Raw genomic sequence first — 24,895 nt, forward strand, 5'->3', positions numbered from 1 at the left:
TTTAAATATCAACAACAGTTCTTCTTTAAAGATTTTGTTAAAAAAATTAACATTTTAAATGGATCTGCCTTTTGTAAAAAATTGCCAATACTATAAATATTATTATTATATTTTTGTTAATGTGCATCTCATAAATTAATAATGTCTTAAATAAATATGTTGTTAATATTTAGTAATAATATTAACACTCTCACACACACTCGCTCTCGTCTAAATGCAGACACGAATATTTATTTAAATTTTTTTTTTGTTTAAATAAAATTTTATACCATAAATGACCTTGAATTCAACTCAACCAAATGTGTCTTAACATAAACTATGAAATGACGACAATAAATATTGAATAGTACAACAACTACAACAACAAAAAAAATAACATCTTTAACACGTCTTTAGGGGGTATTCACAGTTTGTATTTTCGGGGTTATTAAATGTAAAGCACTACCGTTTTATTGAGCTTATTCACTGTTTGTGAGAAATTTTTTAAAATATTAATTTGAGTAACAATTTATATAGACTAGACTATAGACTAGACTATAGACTAGACTATAGACTAGACTATAGATTAGACTATAAACTAGACTATAGACTAGACTATAGACTAGACTATAGACTAGACTATAGACTAGACTATAGACTAGACTATAGACTAGACTATAGACTAGACTATAGACTAGACTATAGACTAGACTATAGACTAAACTATAGACTAGACTATAGACTAGACTACTAGACTATAGACTTGACTATAGACTAGACTATAGACTAGACTATAGACAAGACTATAGACTAGATTATAGACTAGACTATAGACTAGACTACAGACTAGACTACAGACTAGCCTATATAGACTATAGACTAGACTACTAGACTAGACTATAGACGACTATAGACTAGACTATAGACTAGACTATAGACTAGACTATAGACTAGACTATAGACTAGACTATAGACTTAGACTATAGACTAGACTATAGACTAGACTATAGACTAGACTATAGACTAGACTATAGACTAGACTATAGAAACTATAGACTATAGACTAGACTATAGACTAGACTATAGACTAGACTATAGACTAGACTATAGACTAGACTATAGACTAGACTATAGACTAGACTATAGACTAGACTATAGACTAGACTATAGACTAGACTATAGACTAGACTATAGACTAGACTATAGACTAGACTATAGACTAGACTATAGACTAGACTATAGACTAGACTATAGACTAGACTATAGACTAGACTATAGACTAGACTATAGACTAGACTATAGACTAGACTATAGACTAGACTATAGACTAGACTATAGACTAGACTATAGACTAGACTATAGACTAGACTATAGACTAGACTATAGACTAGACTATAGACTAGACTATAGACTAGACTATAGACTAGACTATAGACTAGACTATAGACTAGACTATAGACTAGACTATAGACTAGACTATAGACCTAGACTATAGACTAGACTATAGACTAGACTATAGACTAGACTATAGACTAGACTATAGACTAGACTATAGACTAGACTATAGACTAGACTATAGACTAGACTATAGACTAGACTATAGACTAGACTATAGACTAGACTATAGACTAGACTATAGACTAGACTATAGACTAGACTATAGACTAGACTATAGACTAGACTATAGACTAGACTATAGACTAGACTATAGACTAGACTATAGACTAGACTATAGACTAGACTATAGACTAGACTATAGACTAGACTATAGACTAGACTATAGACTAGACTATAGACTAGACTATAGACTAGACTATAGACTAGACTATAGACTAGACTATAGACTAGACTATAGACTAGACTATAGACTAGACTATAGACTAGACTATACTAGACTAGACTATAGACTAGACTATAGACTAGACTATAGACTAGACTATAGACTAGACTATAGACTAGACTATAGACTAGACTATAGACTAGACTATAGACTAGACTATAGACTAGACTATAGACTAGACTATAGACTAGACTATAGACTAGACTATAGACTAGACTATAGACTAGACTATAGACCTAGACTATAGACTAGACTATAGACTAGACTATAGACTAGACTATAGACTAGACTATAGACCTAGACTATAGACTAGACTATAGACTAGACTATAGACTAGACTATAGACTAGACTATAGACTAGACTCTAGACTAGACTATAGACTAGACTATAGACTAGACTATAGACTAGACCTATAGACTAGACTATAGACTAGACTATAGACTAGACTATAGACTAGACTATAGACTAGACTATAGACTAGACTATAGGACTAGACTATAGACTAGACTATAGACTAGACTATAGACTAGACTATAGACTAGACTATAGGACTAGGACTATAGACTCGACTATAGACTAGACTATAGACTAGACTATAGACTAGACTATAGACTAGACTATAGACTAGACTATAGACTAGACTATAGACTAGACTATAGACTAGACTATAGACTAGACTATAGACTAGACTATAGACTAGACTATAGACTAGACTATAGACTAGACTATAGACTAGACTATAGACTAGACTATAGACTAGACTATAGACTAGACTATAGACTAGACTATAGACTAGACTATAGACTAGACTATAGACTAGACTATAGACTAGACTATAGACTAGACTATAGACTAGACTATAGACTAGACTATAGACTAGACTATAGACTAGACTATAGACTAGACTATAGACTAGACTATAGACTAGACTATAGACTAGACTATAGACTAGACTATAGACTAGACTATAGACTAGACTATAGACTAGACTATAGACTAGACTATAGACTAGACTATAGACTAGACTATAGACTAGACTATAGACTAGACTATAGACTAGACTATAGACTAGACTATAGACTAGAACTAGACATAGACTAGACTATAGACTACGACGATAGACTAGACTATAAGACTAGACTATAGACGAGACGATAGACGAGACTATAGACTGACTAGACTAGACTATAGACTACGATAGACTAGACTATAGACTAGACTATAGACTAGACTATAGACTAGACTATAGACTAGACTATAGACTAGACTATAGACTAGACTATAGACTATAAGACTAGACATAGACTAGACTATAGACCAGACTATAGACTAGACTATAGACTAACTATAGACCAGACTATAGAATTGACTTGGCTATAGAATCGACTATAGCTAGACTTTGTCTAGATTTTCGATTAGACTATAGACTTGACTTTATACTTTCTAGACTACACTATAGACGTGTCAAAAATTATGACGTCAACATATTCCTAATTAAATATGAATTTTAATGGGTGTGAGTTTTTTCTAAAGCAAATCTTTTTTCCAATCAAAACTAAATTATTTTTGAAATAATGTCATAAATCGGCCCATATCTACAAGCGTGACATTTGTGATCTGAATACTGTGACCATCCCCACTACATGCAATTTAGCATAAGCTCTCACACACTCCGCTCATACATATTTCTCTGAAAAATGCCTTCGCTAATAATTTATAGATATTTTTTTTAATTCGTGACAGTGTCAATATGCAGATAAAAAAAAATACCACTCATACAGGTACTTAAAACAAAAAAAGACAAGTTTTGTTCCCTCCCAAGATCAACATTTCAGTTGAAAACTTCTTCAATGATGCGATTTAAAAATGCGAAAACAAACAACAGCAAATTTAAAAGATTTTGCAATTTTCAAGCTAAAACGCATCTTCGTCAGATTTTTCTTGGTAACGATGAATTGACTTAAGTTCACTCTCATTTAAGAGATATATTTTTTTTTAAGTGTAGTTTCTTTTAACCTGTTTGACGTTTTTTCCTTCATTCCGTTTCATGTGATTTACTTGTTTGAGATTTTTGTCTGTTTTTTTTTTTCTTTTTATTTCAACAATGTTTAATTTTATAGATTTAATCTTAAAAGACAGATTTTGTTTTATAAATCGCGAGAGCAAGAGAAGGTAAAACAACAACAGTAGCTGGAACCGACAATAATTTTAATCTCAACTTTATTAGAAATTCAAATGAAACCGAAAGTAATTTGTTGTTTTCGTACGTCATAGTGTGTAATAATTTATTCATAGATTTAATATTATTTTATTAACATAAATATTCTCATTATTGTTATTGCTGTTTGTTGACCGTTTCTGTGGCTTTTTGTTTGTTTTGTAAATAAATATTAATTAATTCACATAATTAATTAAATTCAAATTGTATTTTAATTACCAGTTTTTTTTAATTGTTTAAATGACCTTTTTGTTTATGATAAATTTAGTTTAAGCTGTACATTGTACATATGTATGTATGTTTTTTATTCCGAAAAGTTTTAAATTCTTTGGAAACGTTGTTGAATTCTATTTAAATACCAGATTTTTAAATTTTTTTTTGCAAAAAATAAGGGCTTTTAAATGTCAATGTGATTTCAGAAATTAAAATAATAATTTATAGTTTGTGTATAGTTTAGTCTAGTCCAAATTTTATCTCAAAGCCACTCTATAATCTAGTGCAAATTCTAGTTTATATTCTAGTCTTTTGTCCGGTTTGAAGTCTAGTCTATATTCGACTGAAAAATCTTCTCTTAAAGGTCTAGTCTAAAGTCTAGCCTAAAGTCTAGTCTAAAGTTTAGTATAAAGTCTAGTCTAAGGTCTAGTTTAAAGTCTAGTCTACAGTCTAGTCTTAAGTATAGTCTAAAGTCTAGTCTAAAGTGATTTGTAAAGTCTAGTATAAAGTCACTTGTAAAGTCCAGTTTAAAGTGTAGTCTAAAATCAAGTCTACAGACTAATCTAAAGTCTAGCATAGTCTATAGTCTAGTCCAAAGCCTAGTCTACAGTATACTCTAATGTCTAGTTTAAACTCTAATCTAAAGTCCGCTCTAAAATTTACTCTAATTAGTCTAAAGTGTAGTGTAGTGTAAAGTGTAGTATAAAGTCTAGTCTAAAGTCGAATCTGAAGTCTGGTCTACAGTCTAGTCTCAAGTCGATCTAAGGTCTAGTCTAAAGTACAGTATAAAGACTAGTCGAAGTATAGTCTAAATAATAGCCTATTTCGTGTCTAAAGTATAGTCTTTATGGTGTCTAAAGTCCAGTTTTAAGTCTAATCTAAAGTTGAGTCTAAAATCCAGTCTAAAGACGAGTTTTAAGTATAATCTGAAGTCTAGTCTAATTTCTAAATCTAGTCTAAAGTTTGGTCTAAGGTCTAGTCAAAGTATAGTCTAAAGTCTAGTCTAATGTCTAGTATAAAGTCCAGTCTAAAGACTACTCTAAAGTCCAGCATAAAGTCTAGTCCACAGTCTAGTCTAAAGTGTAGTCCAAAGACTAGTCTATAGTTTAAAGTCAAGTCTAATATCTAGTATAAAGTCCAGTCTAAAGACTACTCTAAAGTCTAGCATAAAGTATAGTTTAAAGTCTAGCCTAAAGTCTAGTCTAAAGTCTACTTTAAAGTCTAGTCTAAAGTCTAGTCTAAAGTCTAGTTTAAAGTCTAGTCTAAATACGAGTTATAAATCTAGTCTAAATACGAGTTTTAAGTCTAATCTGAAGTCTAGTCTAATATCTAAATCTAGTCTAAAGTTTGGTATAAGGTCTAGTCTAAAGTATAGTCTAAAGTCTAGTCTAATGTCTAGTATAAAGTCCAGTCTAAAGGCTACTCTAAAGTACAGCATAAAGTCTAGTCCACAGTCTAGTCTAAAGTGTAGTCCAAAATCTAGTCTAATATCTAGTATAAAGTCCAGTCAAAAGTCCAGTCTAAAGACTACTCTAAAGTCTAGCATAAAGTCTAGTTTAAATTCTAGTCTAAATTCTAGTCTAAAGTCTAGCATAAAGTCTAGTTTAAAGTCTAGTTTAAAGTCTAGTCTAAAGTCTAGTTTAAAGTCTAGTCTAAAGTCAAGTCTAGTCTAAAGCCTAGTCTAAAGTCTAGTCTAAAGTCTAGTCTAAAGCCTAGTCTAAAGTCTAGTCTAAAGTCTAGTCTAAAGTCTAGTCTAAAGTTTAGTCTAAAGTCTAGCCTAAAGTCTAGTCTAAAGTCTAGTCTAAAGTCTAGTCTAAAGTCTAGTCTAAAGTCTAGCCTAAGTCTAGTCTAAAGTCTAGCCTAAGTCTAGTCTAAAGTCTAGTCTAAAGTCTAGTCTAAAGTTTAGTCTAAAGTCTAGTCTAAAGTCTAGTCTAAAGTCTAGTTTAAAGTCTAGTCTAAAGTCTAGTCTAAAGTCTAGTTAAAGTCTAGTCTAAAGTCTAGTCTAAAGTCTAGTCTAAAGTCTAGTCTAAAGTCTAGTCTAAAGTCTAGTCTAGTCTAGCCTAGTCTAGTCTAAAGCCTAGTCTAAAGTCTAGTCTAAAGCCTAGTCTAAAGTCTAGTCTAAAGTCTAGTCTAAAGTCTAGTCTAAAGTGTAGTCTAAAGTCTAGTCTAAAGTCTAGTCTAAAATCTAGTCTAAAGTCTAGTCTAAAGTCTAGTCTAAGTCTAGTCTAAAGTCTAGTCTAAAGTCTAGTCTGAAGTCTAGTCTAAAGTCTAGTCTAAAGTCTAGTCTAAAGTCTAGTCTGAAGTCTAGTCTAAAGTCTAGTCTAAAGTCTAGTCTAAAGTCTAGTCTAAAGCCTAGTCTAAAACCTAGTCTAAAGTCTAGTCTAATGTCTAGTCTAAAGTGTAGTCTAAAGTCTAGTCTAAAGTCTAGTCCAAAATCGAGTCTAAAGTCTAGACTAAAGTCTATTCTAAAGCCTAGTCTAAATTCTAGTCTAAAGTCTAGTCTAAAGTCTAGTCTAGTCTAGTCTAAGGCCTAGTTTAAAGTATAGTCTAAGGTCTAGTCTAAGGTCTAGTCTAAGGTCTAGTTTAAGGTCTAGTCTAAGGTCTAGTCTAAAGTCTAGCCTACATTGTAATCTATATCGTGTGTAAAGTCTAGAATTAATTGTAGTGTAAAGTCTAGCATAATGTCTGTAAATAAGGAGTTAAAATCTCGAATTTCTAAAGATAAGGCTATTAGGACGTTTGATTTAAATAATAAATTAATTTATTTAAAGTAAGAATTAGTTTAACAAACGTGTATCAAGATCCTATGACAAATATACATAATATCCTCAAAATCATAAAATAAAATAATTAAGTAAAAAAATAGTTATAACTCCTACACATACTTAAATACATATCTATGTTTGTATATAGGTACATACATACATATATAAATATCATTTACTTACATATGTACTATCTCCAAGATTTACACACCTTAAACTGACATAATGAACTTTTTAAATGTTCGACAACAAAGAGGCATAAAACAAAAGTAAAAAATAAAGATTAAAATAATAAAAAATTAAAAATATTTGGCATTTAATTTAATCAAAGAGACAGACAGACAGACTGACTAACAAAGGAATTATAAAGTACCTGTACGTTTGAATATGTATGATCTGGTAAACTTTTGAAATCAAAACTAATTGTTAATTGTGGAAACTAATCGCACAATTATGTGTTTCAAATACTCTCTATACTACATTTAATTTTAACATTTTGCTTTAACACACACACATACATATGTACATACATACTTTGGCATTATTTTACGGGAAATACCCAGTAGTTCTGGGTGATAGTAAAGATTTTAGCCACCATTAAGGGTCCTAACTGAGATTGTACTTGACTACACTTATAATACATACATATAAAAAGTAATTTCTTCAAAAGATAAATTTAAAAAATTCCTTAATGACTACATTTTACTTGGGGACAATAAAGTAAACTATGTACGGAAAAGTTTTAACATTTCTATGGAAATGTAGTTGAAAATTTCTATCCAAAAAGGGATTTTCTAAAACTGCTGGGTTTTCAGTCTTAAATATTTTAAAATAAAATGTGTGACTCTGTCTGTATGCGATAATTTAATACAATTTATTGGCCCAGTTAAATTTAACGCATTTAAATGCCGTTACAATTGCAACCAAACTGTTTTTTTTCGTTAACGGAAAAATTATAATTATGTATGTATGTGTACACTTTTTTTAAAGAAATCTCTATTTTTAGTATAAAATCCGTCTATTTGTCTATCTGGGGGGTTTGGTGTCTGTAGTTATGGTTTTAAGCTTTTAATTATTGAATATAGGCCAAAACGTACACGTTGTTAAAGAAAAGTAATAAATCAATTTAGTTATTGTTCATTTATAAACAAACATAAGTTGTTATTGCCTAAAGAGATAAAATTAAAATTATCGTGCATTTTCTCTAAAAGAAAAATTGATGGAAAATTGTCTATTAAAAGAAAATTTATTAAAATTTTTTTATTAACAGAAAATTTATTGAAAATTTATCTATGGTCTAGTTTATAGTCTAGTCTATAGTCTAGTCTATAGTCTAGTCTATAGTCTAGTCTATAGTCTAGTCTATAGTCTAGTCTATAGTCTAGTCTATAGTCTAGTCTATAGTCTAGTCTATAGTCTAGTCTATAGTCTAGTCTATAGTCTAGTCTATAGTCTAGTCTATAGTCTAGTCTATAGTCTAGTCTATAGTCTAGTCTATAGTCTAGTCAGTCTAGTCTATAGTCTAGTCTATAGTCTAGTCTATAGTCTAGTCTATAGTCTAGTCTATAGTCTAGTCTATAGTCTAGTCTATAGTCTAGTCTATAGTCTAGTCTATAGTCTAGTCTATAGTCTAGTCTATAGTCTAGTCTATAGTCTAGTCTATAGTCTAGTCTATAGTCTAGTCTATAGTCTAGTCTATAGTCTAGTCTATAGTCTAGTCTATAGTCTAGTCTATAGTCTAGTCTATAGTCTAGTCTATAGTCTAGTCTATAGTCTAGTCTATAGTCTAGTCTATAGTCTAGTCTATAGTCTAGTCTATAGTCTAGTCTATAGTCTAGTCTATAGTCTAGTCTATAGTCTAGTCTATAGTCTAGTCTATAGTCTAGTCTATAGTCTAGTCTATAGTCTAGTCTATAGTCTAGTCTATAGTCTAGTCTATAGTCTAGTCTATAGTCTAGTCTATAGTCTAGTCTATAGTCTAGTCTATAGTCTAGTCTATAGTCTAGTCTATAGTCTAGTCTATAGTCTAGTCTATAGTCTAGTCTATAGTCTAGTCTATAGTCTAGTCTATAGTCTAGTCTATAGTCTAGTCTATAGTCTAGTCTATAGTCTAGTCTATAGTCTAGTCTATAGTCTAGTCTATAGTCTAGTCTATAGTCTAGTCTATAGTCTAGTCTATAGTCTAGTCTATAGTCTAGTCTATAGTCTAGTCTATAGTCTAGTCTATAGTCTAGTCTATAGTCTAGTCTATAGTCTAGTCTATAGTCTATAGGTCTAGTCTATAGTCTAGTCTATAGTCTAGTCTATAGTCTAGTCTATAGTCTAGTCTATAGTCTAGTCTATAGTCTAGTCTATAGTCTAGTCTATAGTCTAGTCTATAGTCTAGTCTATAGTCTAGTCTATAGTCTAGTCTATAGTCTAGTCTATAGTCTAGTCTATAGTCTAGTCTATAGTTAGTCTATAGTCCAGTCTATAGTCTGTCTATAGTCTAGTCTATAGTCTAGTCTATAGTTAGTAAGTCTAGTCTATAGTCTAGTCTATAGTCTAGTCTATAGTCTAGTCTATAGTCTAGTCTATAGTCTAGTCTATAGTTAGTCTATAGATAGTCTAAGTCTAGTCATAGGTCTAGGTAATAGTCTAGTCTATAGTCTAGTCTATAGTCTAGTCTATAGTCTAGTCTATAGTCCTAGTGCTATAGTCCTAGTCTATAGTTCTAGTCCTATAGTCTAGTCTAGTCTATAGTCTAGTCTATAGTCTAGTCTATAGTCTAGTTCTATAGTTAGTCTATAGTCTAGTCTATAGTCTAGTCTATAGTAGCTAGTCTATAGTCTAGTCTATAGTCTAGTCTATAGTCTAGTCTATAGTCTAGTCTATAGTCTAGTCTATAGTCTAGTCTATAGTCTAGTCTATAGTCTAGTCTATAGGTCTAGTCTATAGTCTAGTCTATAGTCTAGTCTAGTCTAGTCTAGTCTAGTCTATAGTCTAGTCTATAGTCTAGTCTATAGTCATCATAGTCTAGTCTATAGTCTAGTCTATAGTCTAGTCTATAGTCCGTCTATAGTCTAGTCGAGTAAGAGTACTATTATTCGGCTGTGCCGAATCTTATATACCCTTCACCATGATGTATTATTAATAGAATATCCAGTACAAAAATCAAAAAATACCAGCTGTAAAACGAAAAAGTATCAGAAAGTTCCCTTTTATAGATTTTCGATCAACCAGGCTGCTTGCATAACTGCATAAAAACCAAAGAATGTATAATTCATAGAACAAACAAGTTGAAAAAATCGTTTCCTCCAGATTTGTATTAACTTAAAAGTACTAAAGAGTCCCACTTTACATGTCCTCACTATAAATACAAAATTTCATGTTTCTAGGTTCAATATTATAGAAAATTCAAAAAGTACCTTTTGGAGAACGAAAAGGTACCAAAAGGTTCCCTTTTATAAGTTCTCATCTAATTCGGGTTCTACATGCTTAATATCATGTTTTTAGGTTCAAATTCAAAAAGTACCTTTTGTAGAACGAAAAAGTGTCAGAAAACCCCCTTTTATATGTTTTCACTAATCTCGGGCCCTTAATGCTTAATATCATGTTTCTAGATTCAATATTATAGAAAATTCAAAAAGTACCTTTTGTAAAACGAAAAAGTACCAAAAAGTGTTCTCACCTAATCCGGCCGCTACATACTAAATTTCATGTTTTTAGTTTCAATATTATAGAAAATTCAAAAAGTATCTTTTGTAGAACGAAAAAGTACCAAAAAAAAAAATCCCCTTTTATGTTATGTTCGAAACTAATCCGGGCTCAACATACTAAATTTCATGTTTCTAGCTAAAAACAACATACTGCTTCATTTATAACGTGACTTCATGCTCAGCATTGTTTTTATAAACAAGTACAATAAAAAATTGAAGAGGTTGTCTCGGATTTTTGCTCATATCTCCGGTATTTATTGACCGATTTTGCTGATTTTAAATAGTGATCTTCTCGAAAGCATGTCTAACAGAATTATTGAAGATTCGGATCTCGCCGATATCTGGGGTCCTCTTAAAACTGATTTCAACAAACACACAGACGGACAGACAGACAGACAGACAGGCAGACAGACAAATGGACATAGCTTAATCAACTCCGCTACCTAAAAAAAAACCTTTTTTAAATACATATTTTAACAAAATATAAAATATAAAAGTGCTTAATAAAGGCTTTATTAAATTTGTAAATTACTTTTATACAACTGATGCCAAAATATTTATTTACAAATAAATAAATAAATAAATAAATATTTATTAAACATTGTTTGCTGTTCAATAATATTATTATATAATAAATAATTATTGGCCGTAATTAAAGCTATAAAATTATTTATTGTTGTAGTTAACTTCATTGTTATATTATTGATTTTTATAACAGTTTGAAAATAATGAAAATAAAAATAATTTAATTTTCATTGAACTTGTTTTATTATATTATAAATTGTATTATAGCTTGTCATTGTTAGTAGCTCGATTATTATAATGATTTATTTTTTAAATAACTTTTTAATAATAAATTAATATATTCACTTATGTTTTAATTATAAGTTATAGTCAAAAACGGAAATACATATACACTGAGATAAATTATATAAATGTTTTAACCAGACTAAACGGATGTTGTTTACTTAAAGTTGTTGTTATAGTTTTGAAATCCCTCTAGATTGAGCTATATATGTATAGTCTTTTACACATTTCTTTCTCACCGTCTAGTTCTTCAAACAACTAAATTTTTTATTTAAATTTTTCGAAAGTATAAATGTTTTGTTTCCGTTTTGCATACAATTGCGATGTAGTAGAGTTTGAAAATTCCCTGACGGGGGAACCAATTTGTCTTAAAGAGTGTCTTAAAGAATGTCCCATAAAACAGTAAATCGTGTCACTCCGATTCTATAACGAACCCATTGGCTCAATGCTCCGTATTAAGCCTCGATATTTCACTATGCTCTATCAATCTATGGAGTATAAGATCCGTTTTAGTTTTCTTTACATTTGAAGAGAAGTCTTCAGAATTGTTCATCAAATCACAAATAAATAAGAGTAACTACCTCCAAAACAATAGCCAAAAATAAATAGTGAATGTCTTGAATCAATCTTTAAATTTATGTAATACAATCTCTTTTCAAAAAACCAAATATACATTTACAATTCGCAACAAAAACAAACACGGTTTCAAAATTCCCCCGTCTAAATGAGTCATTCAGTTAAATGTTAAAAGTTTTTTTATAAAAAAGTTCTTTTTTGTAATTTTATTAACGTTCTTTAAGTCTTAAAACAAAGATAAATAAATATAATTTCACAAAAAAAAATCAAGAATTTGTTGCGGTTTAGTGCAACAAAATTTAACTTTAACGAATTAACAACAAACAATTTTTTTGAAAAAAACCAAACCAACAACTTGAAAAAACAAACGTGATGGAAATATTAAATTAAAAACTAATTAAATATGCAAAACACAAACATACAAAGTATATATTTACCTCTACAAATATAAATAATAAATTTAACAGAAAAAAATACAAAATGTGCCACTTTAAGGCACTAACTCTCGACACACAACACCTTAAGAAGTTTTTTAACCTATTTGCTTTAAGGGCCAACGCAGAGATGGAAATTACAATATTTTCTACATCGAAAACTACAGTAATATACTAGTCTATAGTGTAGTCTATAGTCTAGTTTATAGACTAGTCTATAGTCTAGTCTATAGTCTAGTCTATAGTCTAGTCTATAGTCTAGTCTATAGTCTAGTCTATAGTCTAGTCTATAGTCTAGTCTATAGTCTAGTCTATAGTCTAGTCTATAGTCTAGTCTATAGTCTAGTCTATAGTCTAGTCTATAGTCTAGTCTATAGTCTAGTCTATAGTCTAGTCTATAGCCTAGTCTATAGTCTAGTCTATAGTCTAGTCTATAGTCTAGTCTATAGTCTAGTCTATAGTCTAGTCTAGTCTATAGTCTAGTCTACAGTCTAGTCTAGTCTATAGTCTAGTCTATAGTCTAGTCTATAGTCTAGTCTAGTCTAGTCTATAGTCTAGTCTATAGTCTAGTCTATAGTCTAGTCTATAGTCTAGTCTAGTCTAGTCTATAGTCTAGTCTATAGTCTAGTCTATAGTCTAGTCTATAGTCTAGTCTATAGTCTAGTCTATAGTCTAGTCTATAGTCTAGTCTATAGTCTAGTCTATAGTCTAGTCTATAGTCTAGTCTATAGTCTAGTCTATAGTCTAGTCTATAGTCTAGTCTATAGTCTAGTCTATAGTCTAGTCTATAGTCTAGTCTATAGTCTAGTCTATAGTCTAGTCTATAGTCTAGTCTATAGTCTAGTCTATAGTCTAGTCTATAGTCTAGTCTATAGTCTAGTCTATAGTCTAGTCTATAGTCTAGTCTATAGTCTAGTCTATAGTCTAGTCTATAGTCTAGTCTATAGTCTAGTCTATAGTCTAGTCTATAGTCTAGTCTATAGTCTAGTCTATAGTCTAGTCTATAGTCTAGTCTATAGTCTAGTCTATAGTCTAGTCTATAGTCTAGTCTATAGTCTAGTCTATAGTCTAGTCTATAGTCTAGTCTATAGTCTAGTCTATAGTCTAGTCTATAGTCTAGTCTATAGTCTAGTCTATAGTCTAGTCTATAGTCTAGTCTATAGTCTAGTCTATAGTCTAGTCTATAGTCTAGTCTATAGTCTAGTCTATAGTCTAGTCTATAGTCTAGTCTATAGTCTAGTCTATAGTCTAGTCTATAGTCTAGTCTATAGTCTAGTCTATAGTCTAGTCTATAGTCTAGTCTATAGTCTAGTCTATAGTCTAGTCTATAGTCTAGTCTATAGTCTAGTCTATAGTCTAGTCTATAGTCTAGTCTATAGTCTAGTCTATAGTCTAGTCTATAGTCTAGTCTATAGTCTAGTCTATAGTCTAGTCTATAGTCTAGTCTATAGTCTAGTCTATAGTCTAGTCTATAGTCTAGTCTATAGTCTAGTCTATAGTCTAGTCTATAGTCTAGTCTATAGTCTAGTCTATAGTCTAGTCTATAGTCTAGTCTATAGTCTAGTCTATAGTCTAGTCTATAGTCTAGTCTATAGTCTAGTCTATAGTCTAGTCTATAGTCTAGTCTATAGTCTAGTCTAGTCTAGTCTATAGTCTAGTCTATAGTCTAGTCTATAGCCTAGTCTATAGTCTAGTCTATAGTCTAGTCTATAGTCTAGTCTATAGTCTAGTCTATAGTCTAGTCTATAGTCTAGTCTATAGTTCTAGTCTATAGTCTAGTCTATAGTCTAGTCTATAGTCTAGTCTATAGTCTAGTCTATAGTCAGTCTATAGTCTAGTTATAGTCTAGTCTATAGTCTAGTCTATAGTCTATAGTCTAGTCTATAGTCTAGTCTATAGTCTAGTCTATAGTCTAGTCTATAGTCTAGTCTATAGTCTAGTCTATAGTCTAGTCTATAGTCTAGTCTATAGTCTAGTCTATAGTCTAGTCTATAGTCTAGTCTATAGTCTAGTCTATAGTCTAGTCTATAGTCTAGTCTATAGTCTAGTCTATAGTCTAGTCTATAGTCTAGTCTATAGTCTAGTCTATAGTCTAGTCTATAGTCTAGTCTATAGTCTAGTCTATAGTCTAGTCTATAGTCTAGTCTATAGTCTAGTCTATAGTCTAGTCTATAGTCTAGTCTATAGTCTAGTCTATAGTCTAGTCTATAGTCTAGTCTATAGTCTAGTCTAGTCTATAGTCTAGTCTACAGTCTAGTCTAGTCTATAGTCTAGTCTATAGTCTAGTCTATAGTCTAGTCTAGTCTAGTCTATAGTCTAGTCTATAGTCTAGTCTATAGTCTAGTCTATAGTCTAGTCTAGTCTAGTCTATAGTCTAGTCTATAGTCTAGTCTATAGTCTAGTCTATAGTCTAGTCTATAGTCTAGTCTATAGTCTAGTCTATAGTCTAGTCTATAGTCTAGTCTATAGTCTAGTCTATAGTCTAGTCTATAGTCTAGTCTATAGTCTAGTCTATAGTCTAGTCTATAGTCTAGTCTATAGTCTAGTCTATAGTCTAGTCTATAGTCTAGTCTATAGTCTAGTCTATAGTCTAGTCTATAGTCTAGTCTATAGTCTAGTCTATAGTCTAGTCTATAGTCTAGTCTATAGTCTAGTCTATAGTCTAGTCTATAGTCTAGTCTATAGTCTAGTCTATAGTCTAGTCTATAGTCTAGTCTATAGTCTAGTCTATAGTCTAGTCTATAGTCTAGTCTATAGTCTAGTCTATAGTCTAGTCTATAGTCTAGTCTATAGTCTAGTCTATAGTCTAGTCTATAGTCTAGTCTATAGTCTAGTCTATAGTCTAGTCTATAGTCTAGTCTATAGTCTAGTCTATAGTCTAGTCTATAGTCTAGTCTATAGTCTAGTCTATAGTCTAGTCATAGTCTAGTCTATAGTCTAGTCTATAGTCTAGTCTATAGTCTAGTCTATAGTCTAGTCTATAGTCTAGTCTATAGTCTAGTCTATAGTCTAGTCTATAGTCTAGTCTATAGTCTAGTCTATAGTCTAGTCTATAGTCTAGTCTATAGTCTAGTCTATAGTCTAGTCTATAGTCTAGTCTATAGTCTAGTCTATAGTCTAGTCTATAGTCTAGTCTATAGTCTAGTCTATAGTCTAGTCTATAGTCTAGTCTATAGTCTAGTCTATAGTCTAGTCTATAGTCTAGTCTATAGTCTAGTCTATAGTCTAGTCTATAGTCTAGTCTATAGTCTAGTCTATAGTCTAGTCTATAGTCTAGTCTATAGTCTAGTCTATAGTCTAGTCTATAGTCTAGTCTATAGTCTAGTCTATCTAGTCTATAGTCTAGTCTATAGTCTAGTCTATAGTCTAGTCTATAGTCTAGTCTATAGTCTAGTCTATAGTCTAGTCTATAGTCTAGTCTATAGTCTAGTCTATAGTCTAGTCTATAGTCTAGTCTATAGTCTAGTCTATAGTCTAGTCTATAGTCTAGTCTATAGTCTAGTCTATAGTCTAGTCTATAGTCTAGTCTATAGTCTAGTCTATAGTCTAGTCTATAGTCTAGTCTATAGTCTAGTCTATAGTCTAGTCTATAGTCTAGTCTATAGTCTAGTCTATAGTCTAGTCTATAGTCTAGTTATAGTCTAGTCTATAGTCTAGTCTATAGTCTAGTCTATAGTCTAGTCTATAGTCTAGTCTATAGTCTAGTCTATAGTCTAGTCTATAGTCTAGTCTATAGTCTAGTCTATAGTCTAGTCTATAGTCTAGTCTATAGTCTAGTCTATAGTCTAGTCTAGTCTATAGTCTAGTCTATAGTCTAGTCTAGTCTATAGTCTAGTCTATAGTCTAGTCTAGTCTATAGTCTAGTCTAGTCTATAGTCTAGTCTATAGTCTAGTCTATAGTCTAGTCTATAGTCTAGTCTATAGTCTAGTCTATAGTCTAGTCTATAGTCTAGTCTATAGTCTAGTCTATAGTCTAGTCTATAGTCTAGTCTAGTCTAGTCTATAGTCTAGTCTATAGTCTAGTCTATAGTCTAGTCTATAGTCTAGTCTATAGTCTAGTCTATAGTCTAGTCTATAGTCTAGTCTATAGTCTAGTCTATAGTCTAGTCTATAGTCTAGTCTATAGTCTAGTCTATAGTCTAGTCTATAGTCTAGTCTATAGTCTAGTCTATAGTCTAGTCTATAGTCTAGTCTATAGTCTAGTCTATAGTCTAGTCTATAGTCTAGTCTATAGTCTAGTCTATAGTCTAGTCTATAGTCTAGTCTATAGTCTAGTCTATAGTCTAGTCTATAGTCTAGTCTATAGTCTAGTCTATAGTCTAGTCTATAGTCTAGTCTATAGTCTAGTCTATAGTCTAGTCTATAGTCTAGTCTATAGTCTAGTCTATAGTCTAGTCTATAGTCTAGTCTATAGTCTAGTCTATAGTCTAGTCTATAGTCTAGTCTATAGTCTAGTCTATAGTCTAGTCTATAGTCTAGTCTATAGTCTAGTCTATAGTCTAGTCTATAGTCTAGTCTATAGTCTAGTCTATAGTCTAGTCTATAGTCTAGTCTATAGTCTAGTCTATAGTCTAGTCTATAGTCTAGTCTATAGTCTAGTCTATAGTCTAGTCTATAGTCTAGTCTATAGTCTAGTCTATAGTCTAGTCTATAGTCTAGTCTATAGTCTAGTCTATAGTCTAGTCTATAGTCTAGTCTATAGTCTAGTCTATAGTCTAGTCTATAGTCTAGTCTATAGTCTAGTCTATAGTCTAGTCTATAGTCTAGTCTATAGTCTAGTCTATAGTCTAGTCTATAGTCTAGTCTATAGTCTAGTCTATAGTCTAGTCTATAGTCTAGTCTATAGTCTAGTCTATAGTCTAGTCTATAGTCTAGTCTATAGTCTAGTCTATAGTCTAGTCTATAGTCTAGTCTATAGTCTAGTCTATAGTCTAGTCTATAGTCTAGTCTATAGTCTAGTCTATAGTCTAGTCTATAGTCTAGTCTATAGTCTAGTCTATAGTCTAGTCTATAGTCTAGTCTATAGTCTAGTCTATAGTCTAGTCTATAGTCTAGTCTATAGTCTAGTCTATAGTCTAGTCTAGTCTATAGTCTAGTCTAGTCTATAGTCTAGTCTAGTCATAGTCTAGTCTAGTCTATAGTCTAGTCTAGTCTATAGTCTAGTCTATAGTCTAGTCTAGTCTATAGTCTAGTCTATAGTCTAGTCTATAGTCTAGTCTAGTCTATAGTCTAGTCTATAGTCTAGTCTAGTCTATAGTCTAGTCTATAGTCTAGTCTATTAGTCTAGTTCTATAGTCTAGTCTATAGTCTGTCTATAGTCTAGTCTATAGTCTAGTCTATAGTCTAGTCTATAGGTCCTAGTCTATAGTCTAGTCTATAGTCCTAGTCTTAGTCCTATCTATACGTCTTATATGTCTAGTCTATAGTCTAGTCTATAGTCTAGTCTAGTCTATAGTCTAGTCTATAGTCTATGTCTATAGTCTAGTCTATAGTCTAGTCTATAGTCTAGTCTAGTCTAGTCTATAGTCTAGTCTATAGTCTAGTCTATAGTCTAGTTCTATAGTCTAGTCTATAGTCTAGTCTATAGTCTAGTCTATAGTCTAGTCTATAGTCTAGTCTATAGTCTAGTCTATAGTCTAGTCTATAGTCTAGTCTATAGTCTAGTCTATAGTCTAGTCTATAGTCTAGTCTATAGTCTAGTCTATAGTCTAGTCTATAGTCTAGTCTATAGTCTAGTCTATAGTCTAGTCTATAGTCTAGTCTATAGTCTAGTCTATAGTCTAGTCTATAGTCTAGTCTAGTCTAGTCTAGTCTAGTCTATAGTCTAGTCTATAGTCTAGTCTATAGTCTAGTCTATAGTCTAGTCTATAGTCTAGTCTATAGTCTAGTCTATAGTCTAGTCTATAGTCTAGTCTATAGTCTAGTCTATAGTCTAGTCTATAGTCTAGTCTATAGTCTAGTCTATAGTCTAGTCTATAGTCTAGTCTATAGTCTAGTCTATAGTCTAGTCTATAGTCTAGTCTATAGTCTAGTCTATAGTCTAGTCTATAGTCTAGTCTATAGTCTAGTCTATAGTCTAGTCTATAGTCTAGTCTATAGTCTAGTCTATAGTCTAGTCTATAGTCTAGTCTATAGTCTAGTCTATAGTCTAGTCTATAGTCTAGTCTATAGTCTAGTCTATAGTCTAGTCTATAGTCTAGTCTATAGTCTAGTCTATAGTCTAGTCTATAGTCTAGTCTATAGTCTAGTCTATAGTCTAGTCTATAGTCTAGTCTATAGTCTAGTCTATAGTCTAGTCTATAGTCTAGTCTATAGTCTAGTCTATAGTCTAGTCTATAGTCTAGTCTATAGTCTAGTCTATAGTCTAGTCTATAGTCTAGTCTATAGTCTAGTCTATAGTCTAGTCTATAGTCTAGTCTATAGTCTAGTCTATAGTCTAGTCTATAGTCTAGTCTATAGTCTAGTCTATAGTCTAGTCTATAGTCTAGTCTAGTCTAGTCTATAGTCTAGTCTATAGTCTAGTCTATAGTCTAGTCTATAGTCTAGTCTATAGTCTAGTCTATAGTCTAGTCTATAGTCTAGTCTATAGTCTAGTCTATAGTCTAGTCTATAGTCTAGTCTATAGTCTAGTCTATAGTCTAGTCTATAGTCTAGTCTATAGTCTAGTCTATAGTCTAGTCTATAGTCTAGTCTATAGTCTAGTCTATAGTCTAGTCTATAGTCTAGTCTATAGTCTAGTCTATAGTCTAGTCTATAGTCTAGTCTATAGTCTAGTCTATAGTCTAGTCTATAGTCTAGTCTATAGTCTAGTCTATAGTCTAGTCTATAGTTTAGACTATATATAGTTAAATCTATATTTTAGTCTAAAGTCTAGTTAGTGAAATATTTTTAATAATTTTGCTGTCATAACTTCAATGGGTTAATCATCAAGTCCAATATTTAATTTTGTGGAAAAATTACAAAAAATAAACAAAGAAACTACGTTTTTCGACACTACCCAACACAGAAATCGTTTTTTATAATTTAAAGATCATTGACTTTTTAAGAATTGTTTTATGTTTGCTTAAGTTTTTGCCTGGCCAATAACGTAATGGCCATAATTACAGTTGATGTTGATTGTTTTTATAATTTTTGTATTTTTATTTTGAACGTGGGTGTCTTCCTAGTACCGTTAGTACTCATAAAATTAAAAATTTATATTTAACCTCAGAAAATAATTGATCAATAAAAACAACAAATGTATCACTTAGCCATAAGAGTTAAATGATTTTATAGACTTTTTTTGTTAATAATTTATTCTTCTTGTTATTGTCTTTGCAGGTTTCCGTGAATTATTTAATTTGAATAGAAGGGATTGTCAACAATGAAGAATGTTAAACGATGGATGTTAATAACTGCAGGTAAGATATTGAAGTGATTGAATTTGCAGAATTTAAAGTCACTTATTGGGAACTGAATTTAACAATGTATTCTATCACCGATTATATGATAAGCAATTACTTTTTGAAAGGAGACCTTTAAATGCTTCACAAAATTATGAACCGATCTTAAAATTATAAACATTTATAAAATTCCTTATAACCTCTGACTACTTAATTAAGTTCTAGTATAGTTCTAGTTCAGTTCTCGTTCAGTTCTAGTTCAGTCCTAGTTCAGTTCTAGTTAAGTTCTAGTTCAGTTCTAGTTCAGTTCTAGTTCAGTTCTAGTTTAGTTCTAGTTCAGTTCTAGTTCAGTTCTAGTCAGTCTAGTTCAGTTCTAGTTCAGTTCTAGTTCAGTTCTAGTTCAGTTCTAGTTCAGTTCTAGTTCAGTTCTAGTTCAGTTCTAGTTCAGTTCTAGTTCAGTTCTAGTTCAGTTCTAGTTCAGTTCTAGTTCAGTTCTAGTTCAGTTCTAGTTCAGTTCTAGTTCAGTTCTAGTTCAGTTCTAGTTCAGTTCTAGTTCAGTTCTAGTTCAGTTCTAGTTCAGTTCTAGTTCAGTTCTAGTTCAGTTCTAGTTCAGTTCTAGTTCAGTTCTAGTTCAGTTCTAGTTCAGTTCTAGTTCAGTTCTAGTTCAGTTCTAGTTCAGTTCTAGTTCAGTTCTAGTTCAGTTCTAGTTCAGTTCTAGTTCAGTTCTAGTTCAGTTCTAGTTCAGTTCTAGTTCAGTTCTAGTTCAGTTCTAGTTCAGTTCTAGTTCAGTTCTAGTTCAGTTCTAGTTCAGTTCTAGTTCAGTTCTAGTTCAGTTCTAGTTCAGTTCTAGTTCAGTTCTAGTTCAGTTCTAGTTCAGTTCTAGTTCAGTTCTAGTTCAGTTCTAGTTCAGTTCTAGTTCAGTTCTAGTTCAGTTCTAGTTCAGTTCTAGTTCAGTTCAGTTCTAGTTCAGTTCTAGTTCAGTTCTAGTTCAGTTCTAGTTCTAGTTCAGTTCTAGTTCAGTTCTAGTTCAGTTCTAGTTCAGTTCTAGTTCAGTTCTAGTTAGTTCTAGTTCAGTTCTAGTTCTAGTTCAGTTCTAGTTCAGTTCTAGTTCAGTTCTAGTTCAGTTCTAGTTCAGTTCTAGTTCAGTTCTAGTTCAGTTCTAGTTCAGTTCTAGTTCAGTTCTAGTTCAATTCTAGTTCAGTTTTAGTTCAGTTCTAGTTCAGTTCAAGTTCAGTTCTAGTACAGTTCTAGTTAAGTTCTAGTTCAGGTCTAGTTTAGTTCAAAATTGTATTTTGAGCTGTTTCGAGGGGGTTGTTCACAAACAACGATTATCAAATACTTAATTAAATGACCTTGAGTTAAATTAAAAAAAAAATAAAGTTAATAGCAGCAGCACTAAAAAAACAATTTATTAACGCTTGTAGTTACAAGTCAAGTTCAATATCATGTTTTAAAAACTTCAACATCACAAGTTATTATCAACAACCTTTTTATTAAGCGTTTTTCATCATTATTTAAACTTTTTCAAAAACCTCTATTTACTGATCATTGCTACCACTTGTCGTTGTTATAATTAATGTTTCTTAACATTTTGTTTGTTTTGCAGCTTTTTTAGTTTTAGTCATAGTCAATGTTGACGCTGTAGCACCATTTAAAAAAGTTTCCATTGCCACTACACCAAAAACAATATCGACATCACCATCATCAAATGCAGATGCAGCTGCTGCAACAGCGGAAGGTGAAGGTGAACCGGCGGCTGAGGCAAAGGAAGAAAAGGTAAGTGGGCAGTGGTAAAAGAGCGTATATTCTTATTCACAAAAAAGAATGTCGAATTGTAACAATTTTAAACCATTTGAAATTAAAAGTGTTTTAGCTAAATGTTAATTCTAAAGTGATGTATGTTTTGGTTTGTTTTTTAACATAAAATTTTTTTTTGATCAAACTTTAATTATTTTCAATGTATTTGTTCCACTTACACACATAACCTTTTTTGGCTTTTTGTGTGTTTTATTTTTCAAAAAGGTTAACGTTAATTTGTTTTTTTTTTTTGAGGCGAAAGTAAAATTCATTAATAATCCCTCACACGTATTGTGCGTTTTTAATAGTTTTAGATTTTTTTTATTTGTTTAATTTTTAAAGTCATTGACTTTAGTTGAATGGGGGGGGGGGGGTGTGGTAAATTATTTTAAAATTGAATTATTTGTTTATCGAGATTACGTGAGAACTTTTTTCGTTTTTGTTATTAGAAATTCTATTGCAAGAATTTTGGAAATTTTTAGTTAAAAATTTCTAAAGGGTTTTTTCATTAAGAACGATAGATAGAAATGCATGACGAAGCTTTTCTTCTTTCTTGGACTTTCTTTTAACCTTAAGCCAAAAAGCTTTTGCAAATTACTCTGTACTGATTTGCTGAAAAGCAAAAAAACCGAATGCCAGTGTTTATCATGGAATATCATTATCGGACCTTTACTATCGTTGACCCAATTAAGTTCACAAGCAATAAAAGCCTTCTATAGCATTGGACTCAATTAACTTTAATTCAATATCCTTGTTTCTGTGTGTTTATATCAATAACTACTTTTGATATTAGGGAAAGCTTCTTTAGCTTATGATTGAGCTTTTTTCGAAAAAGTTTTCCGAACTGCTAGTACAGGTTATTCTATTGTAAATGTTTATTAAAAAAAATGTTTTTGTTCTTTCTTTAGGAAAGCTGACACTGAAAAGCTTTCTCGCTCTGAAAGCTTACAGAGATAGAAAACTTATTTTAAGATTACTTCTTGATATAAAACTAGTGATAGAAGTAATGCTTTTCGCTTAAAAAAGCCTTTTAAATAATAGATAGAAGCTTTCATTAAGAAAAGCTTTTTTCCTTATTAAAACTCTATAGCTTTTTTTATTGTAAATGTTTCTGTGCTATTCGTTTAGGGAAGCTTAAATTAGCGATACATATTATCTTTCAGAATAGCTTCATATAATAGTCCTTTAGATTAATTCCATCATTAAAGCTTTTCAAAAGCTTTAGTTAGCAATACAAACTTTTCTTTAAAAGTGAGTGATAAAGAATGTTTAAGTTAAAGAAACGCTTCTAATGGATATATTTAATAAAAAAACTTTCTAAGCTGAATATAAATATTAGTAGTTTAAGAAGCTTTCTCTCTTTTTAAACTACAAATAGAGAGCTTTCTGAAGTAGAACTTCGTAGGTTAGTGATAGAGAGTTTCCTTTAAGAATGTTAAGAATCTGGCTAAATTTTAGAAAATTTTCATTCAGAAAGCTTTTTGAGTCAGCTGCTTGAAAAAACGATTTTGTTTAGGTCTTAAAGAGTTCATATATACCTATGGAAATAGACAATAATATTTACATATTATTTAAAACTTTAATTATTTTAATACACACTAATTTCTATAATGGATTTTCTAATTTCAGCACGAACATGCTGCCACCAATACCACCACGAAAGACTCTAAATTGACTGGTATACCACAAATCGATTATATCTGGGATCCAAATTTACCGCGTGAATTGAGAGGGTAACTACTTAACCACAATTGAATTATGATAAATCTATGTCTAATTTAAAATTTTCGTATTTTCAGTTATAATCTATCAAGTTATCCATTTTTATCAACAACACCACCCGATGATGAGATCCACTTTAAATGTGATGGTTTGCATGATGGTTTCTATGCCTCCATAGAATATAAATGTCAGGTAAGTAATCTATATATATAAAATTCTAACGTTACTGACTGACTGACTGACTGATTCACAGCCTAAACGGTTGAAGCTAAAGAGCTGAAATTTGGACAGGAGGTTGGTCTCCCGCCAAATAGATCCACTAAGACGGGATTTTTGGAAATTCGAATGTTTAGGGGGTAAAAAAGGGTAAAAACGGGTAAATTCGGTAACCTTATATCTCCTAAACTAGAAAAGATACAAAAACAGTTTAAAGCTTATCGACGTTCATTTAAAAAATAAACGGACAGGTGTCTGGTACTTTTTTAAAATTCGGCCCCTTTAGGGAATAAACGGGTAAAAACTGTATTTTGGTACTTTTTTCGCACCCCATGTATCTTTTAAACCAGTGCACATTCAAAAAATATTTTTGACTCCTTCATAACTTAACGAAAAAATAAAAATATGAATTTAGTACTTTTTGGATATTCGGACGTTTAAGGGGTTAAAATTGTACCTATTTTTGGTACTTTTTTCATAAAACATTGTTTTTGGTTTATTAACTTATACATATGAATACATAATAACGGGCTCCCACTACGATGTTGCAACTTTTTGGAATAGAATTTTTATTTCGTTAATGGGGAGGAAAAAAGTACCAAAAGGGGTAAAAACGGGAAATTTGATTTTATTCAACCACAATGATCCAATTTAGATAAAATTTTTAAATTTAGAAACACTAAATATCCTAATGGGGTGTTATTTGGAACCCCGGTACCAAGTGATATTTTTTGGTACTTTTCATTCTCCAACTGGTCCTTTTTGAGTTTTCTATGATATTTAAATAGAAACATGAAATTAATAATAAAGGGACTTTTCGCTACTTTTTCGTTCTACACAGGTACTTTTTTGAGTTTTCTTTAAAATCAAACCTAGAAACATGAAATTAAGCATGTGGAGCTCGGAGTAAATGAGAATCTATAAAATGGGACTTTTTGGTACTTTTTCGTTCTTCAAAAGGTACTTTTTGAATTTTCTATAATATTGAACCTAGAAACATGAAATTAAACATGTAGAGACCGGAGTAAATGAGAATCTATAAAAGGGGACTTTTTGGTACTTTTTCGTCCTTCGACTGGTACTTTTTGAGTTTTCTATAAAATTTAACCTAGAAACATGAAATTAAGCATGTAGAGCCCGGAGTAAATGAGAATCTATAAAAGGGGACTTTTTGGTACTTTTTCGTCCTTCGACTGGTACCTTTTGAGTTTTCTTTAAAATTTAACCTAGAAACATGAAATTAAGCA

At 31.2% G+C, this 24,895-nt stretch overlaps 1 protein-coding gene across 2 annotated transcripts in view; it reads left to right on the forward strand.

Annotated features, from left to right (window-relative positions):
- The window catches only part of LOC119605855 (nucleolar protein dao-5), a 47,483-nt gene that overhangs the window by 14,202 nt on the left and 8,386 nt on the right, over positions 1 to 24,895 (forward strand). For both annotated transcript variants that reach the window (XM_037959178.1, XM_037959179.1), the window contains exons 3-6: positions 19,852 to 19,931; positions 21,520 to 21,689; positions 23,340 to 23,443; positions 23,510 to 23,624. In XM_037959178.1, coding sequence (XP_037815106.1) covers positions 19,895 to 19,931; positions 21,520 to 21,689; positions 23,340 to 23,443; positions 23,510 to 23,624 — 426 coding nt within the window. In that variant the 5' untranslated portion in view covers positions 19,852 to 19,894. The remainder of the gene's footprint in view (positions 1 to 19,851; positions 19,932 to 21,519; positions 21,690 to 23,339; positions 23,444 to 23,509; positions 23,625 to 24,895) is intronic.

Source organism: Lucilia sericata, unplaced genomic scaffold, assembly GCF_015586225.1.
Source record: "Lucilia sericata isolate MDLA Ls3-8-SP2 unplaced genomic scaffold, ASM1558622v1 Contig000527F_arrow, whole genome shotgun sequence".
Classification (NCBI taxonomy): Eukaryota; Metazoa; Arthropoda; class Insecta; order Diptera; family Calliphoridae; genus Lucilia; species Lucilia sericata.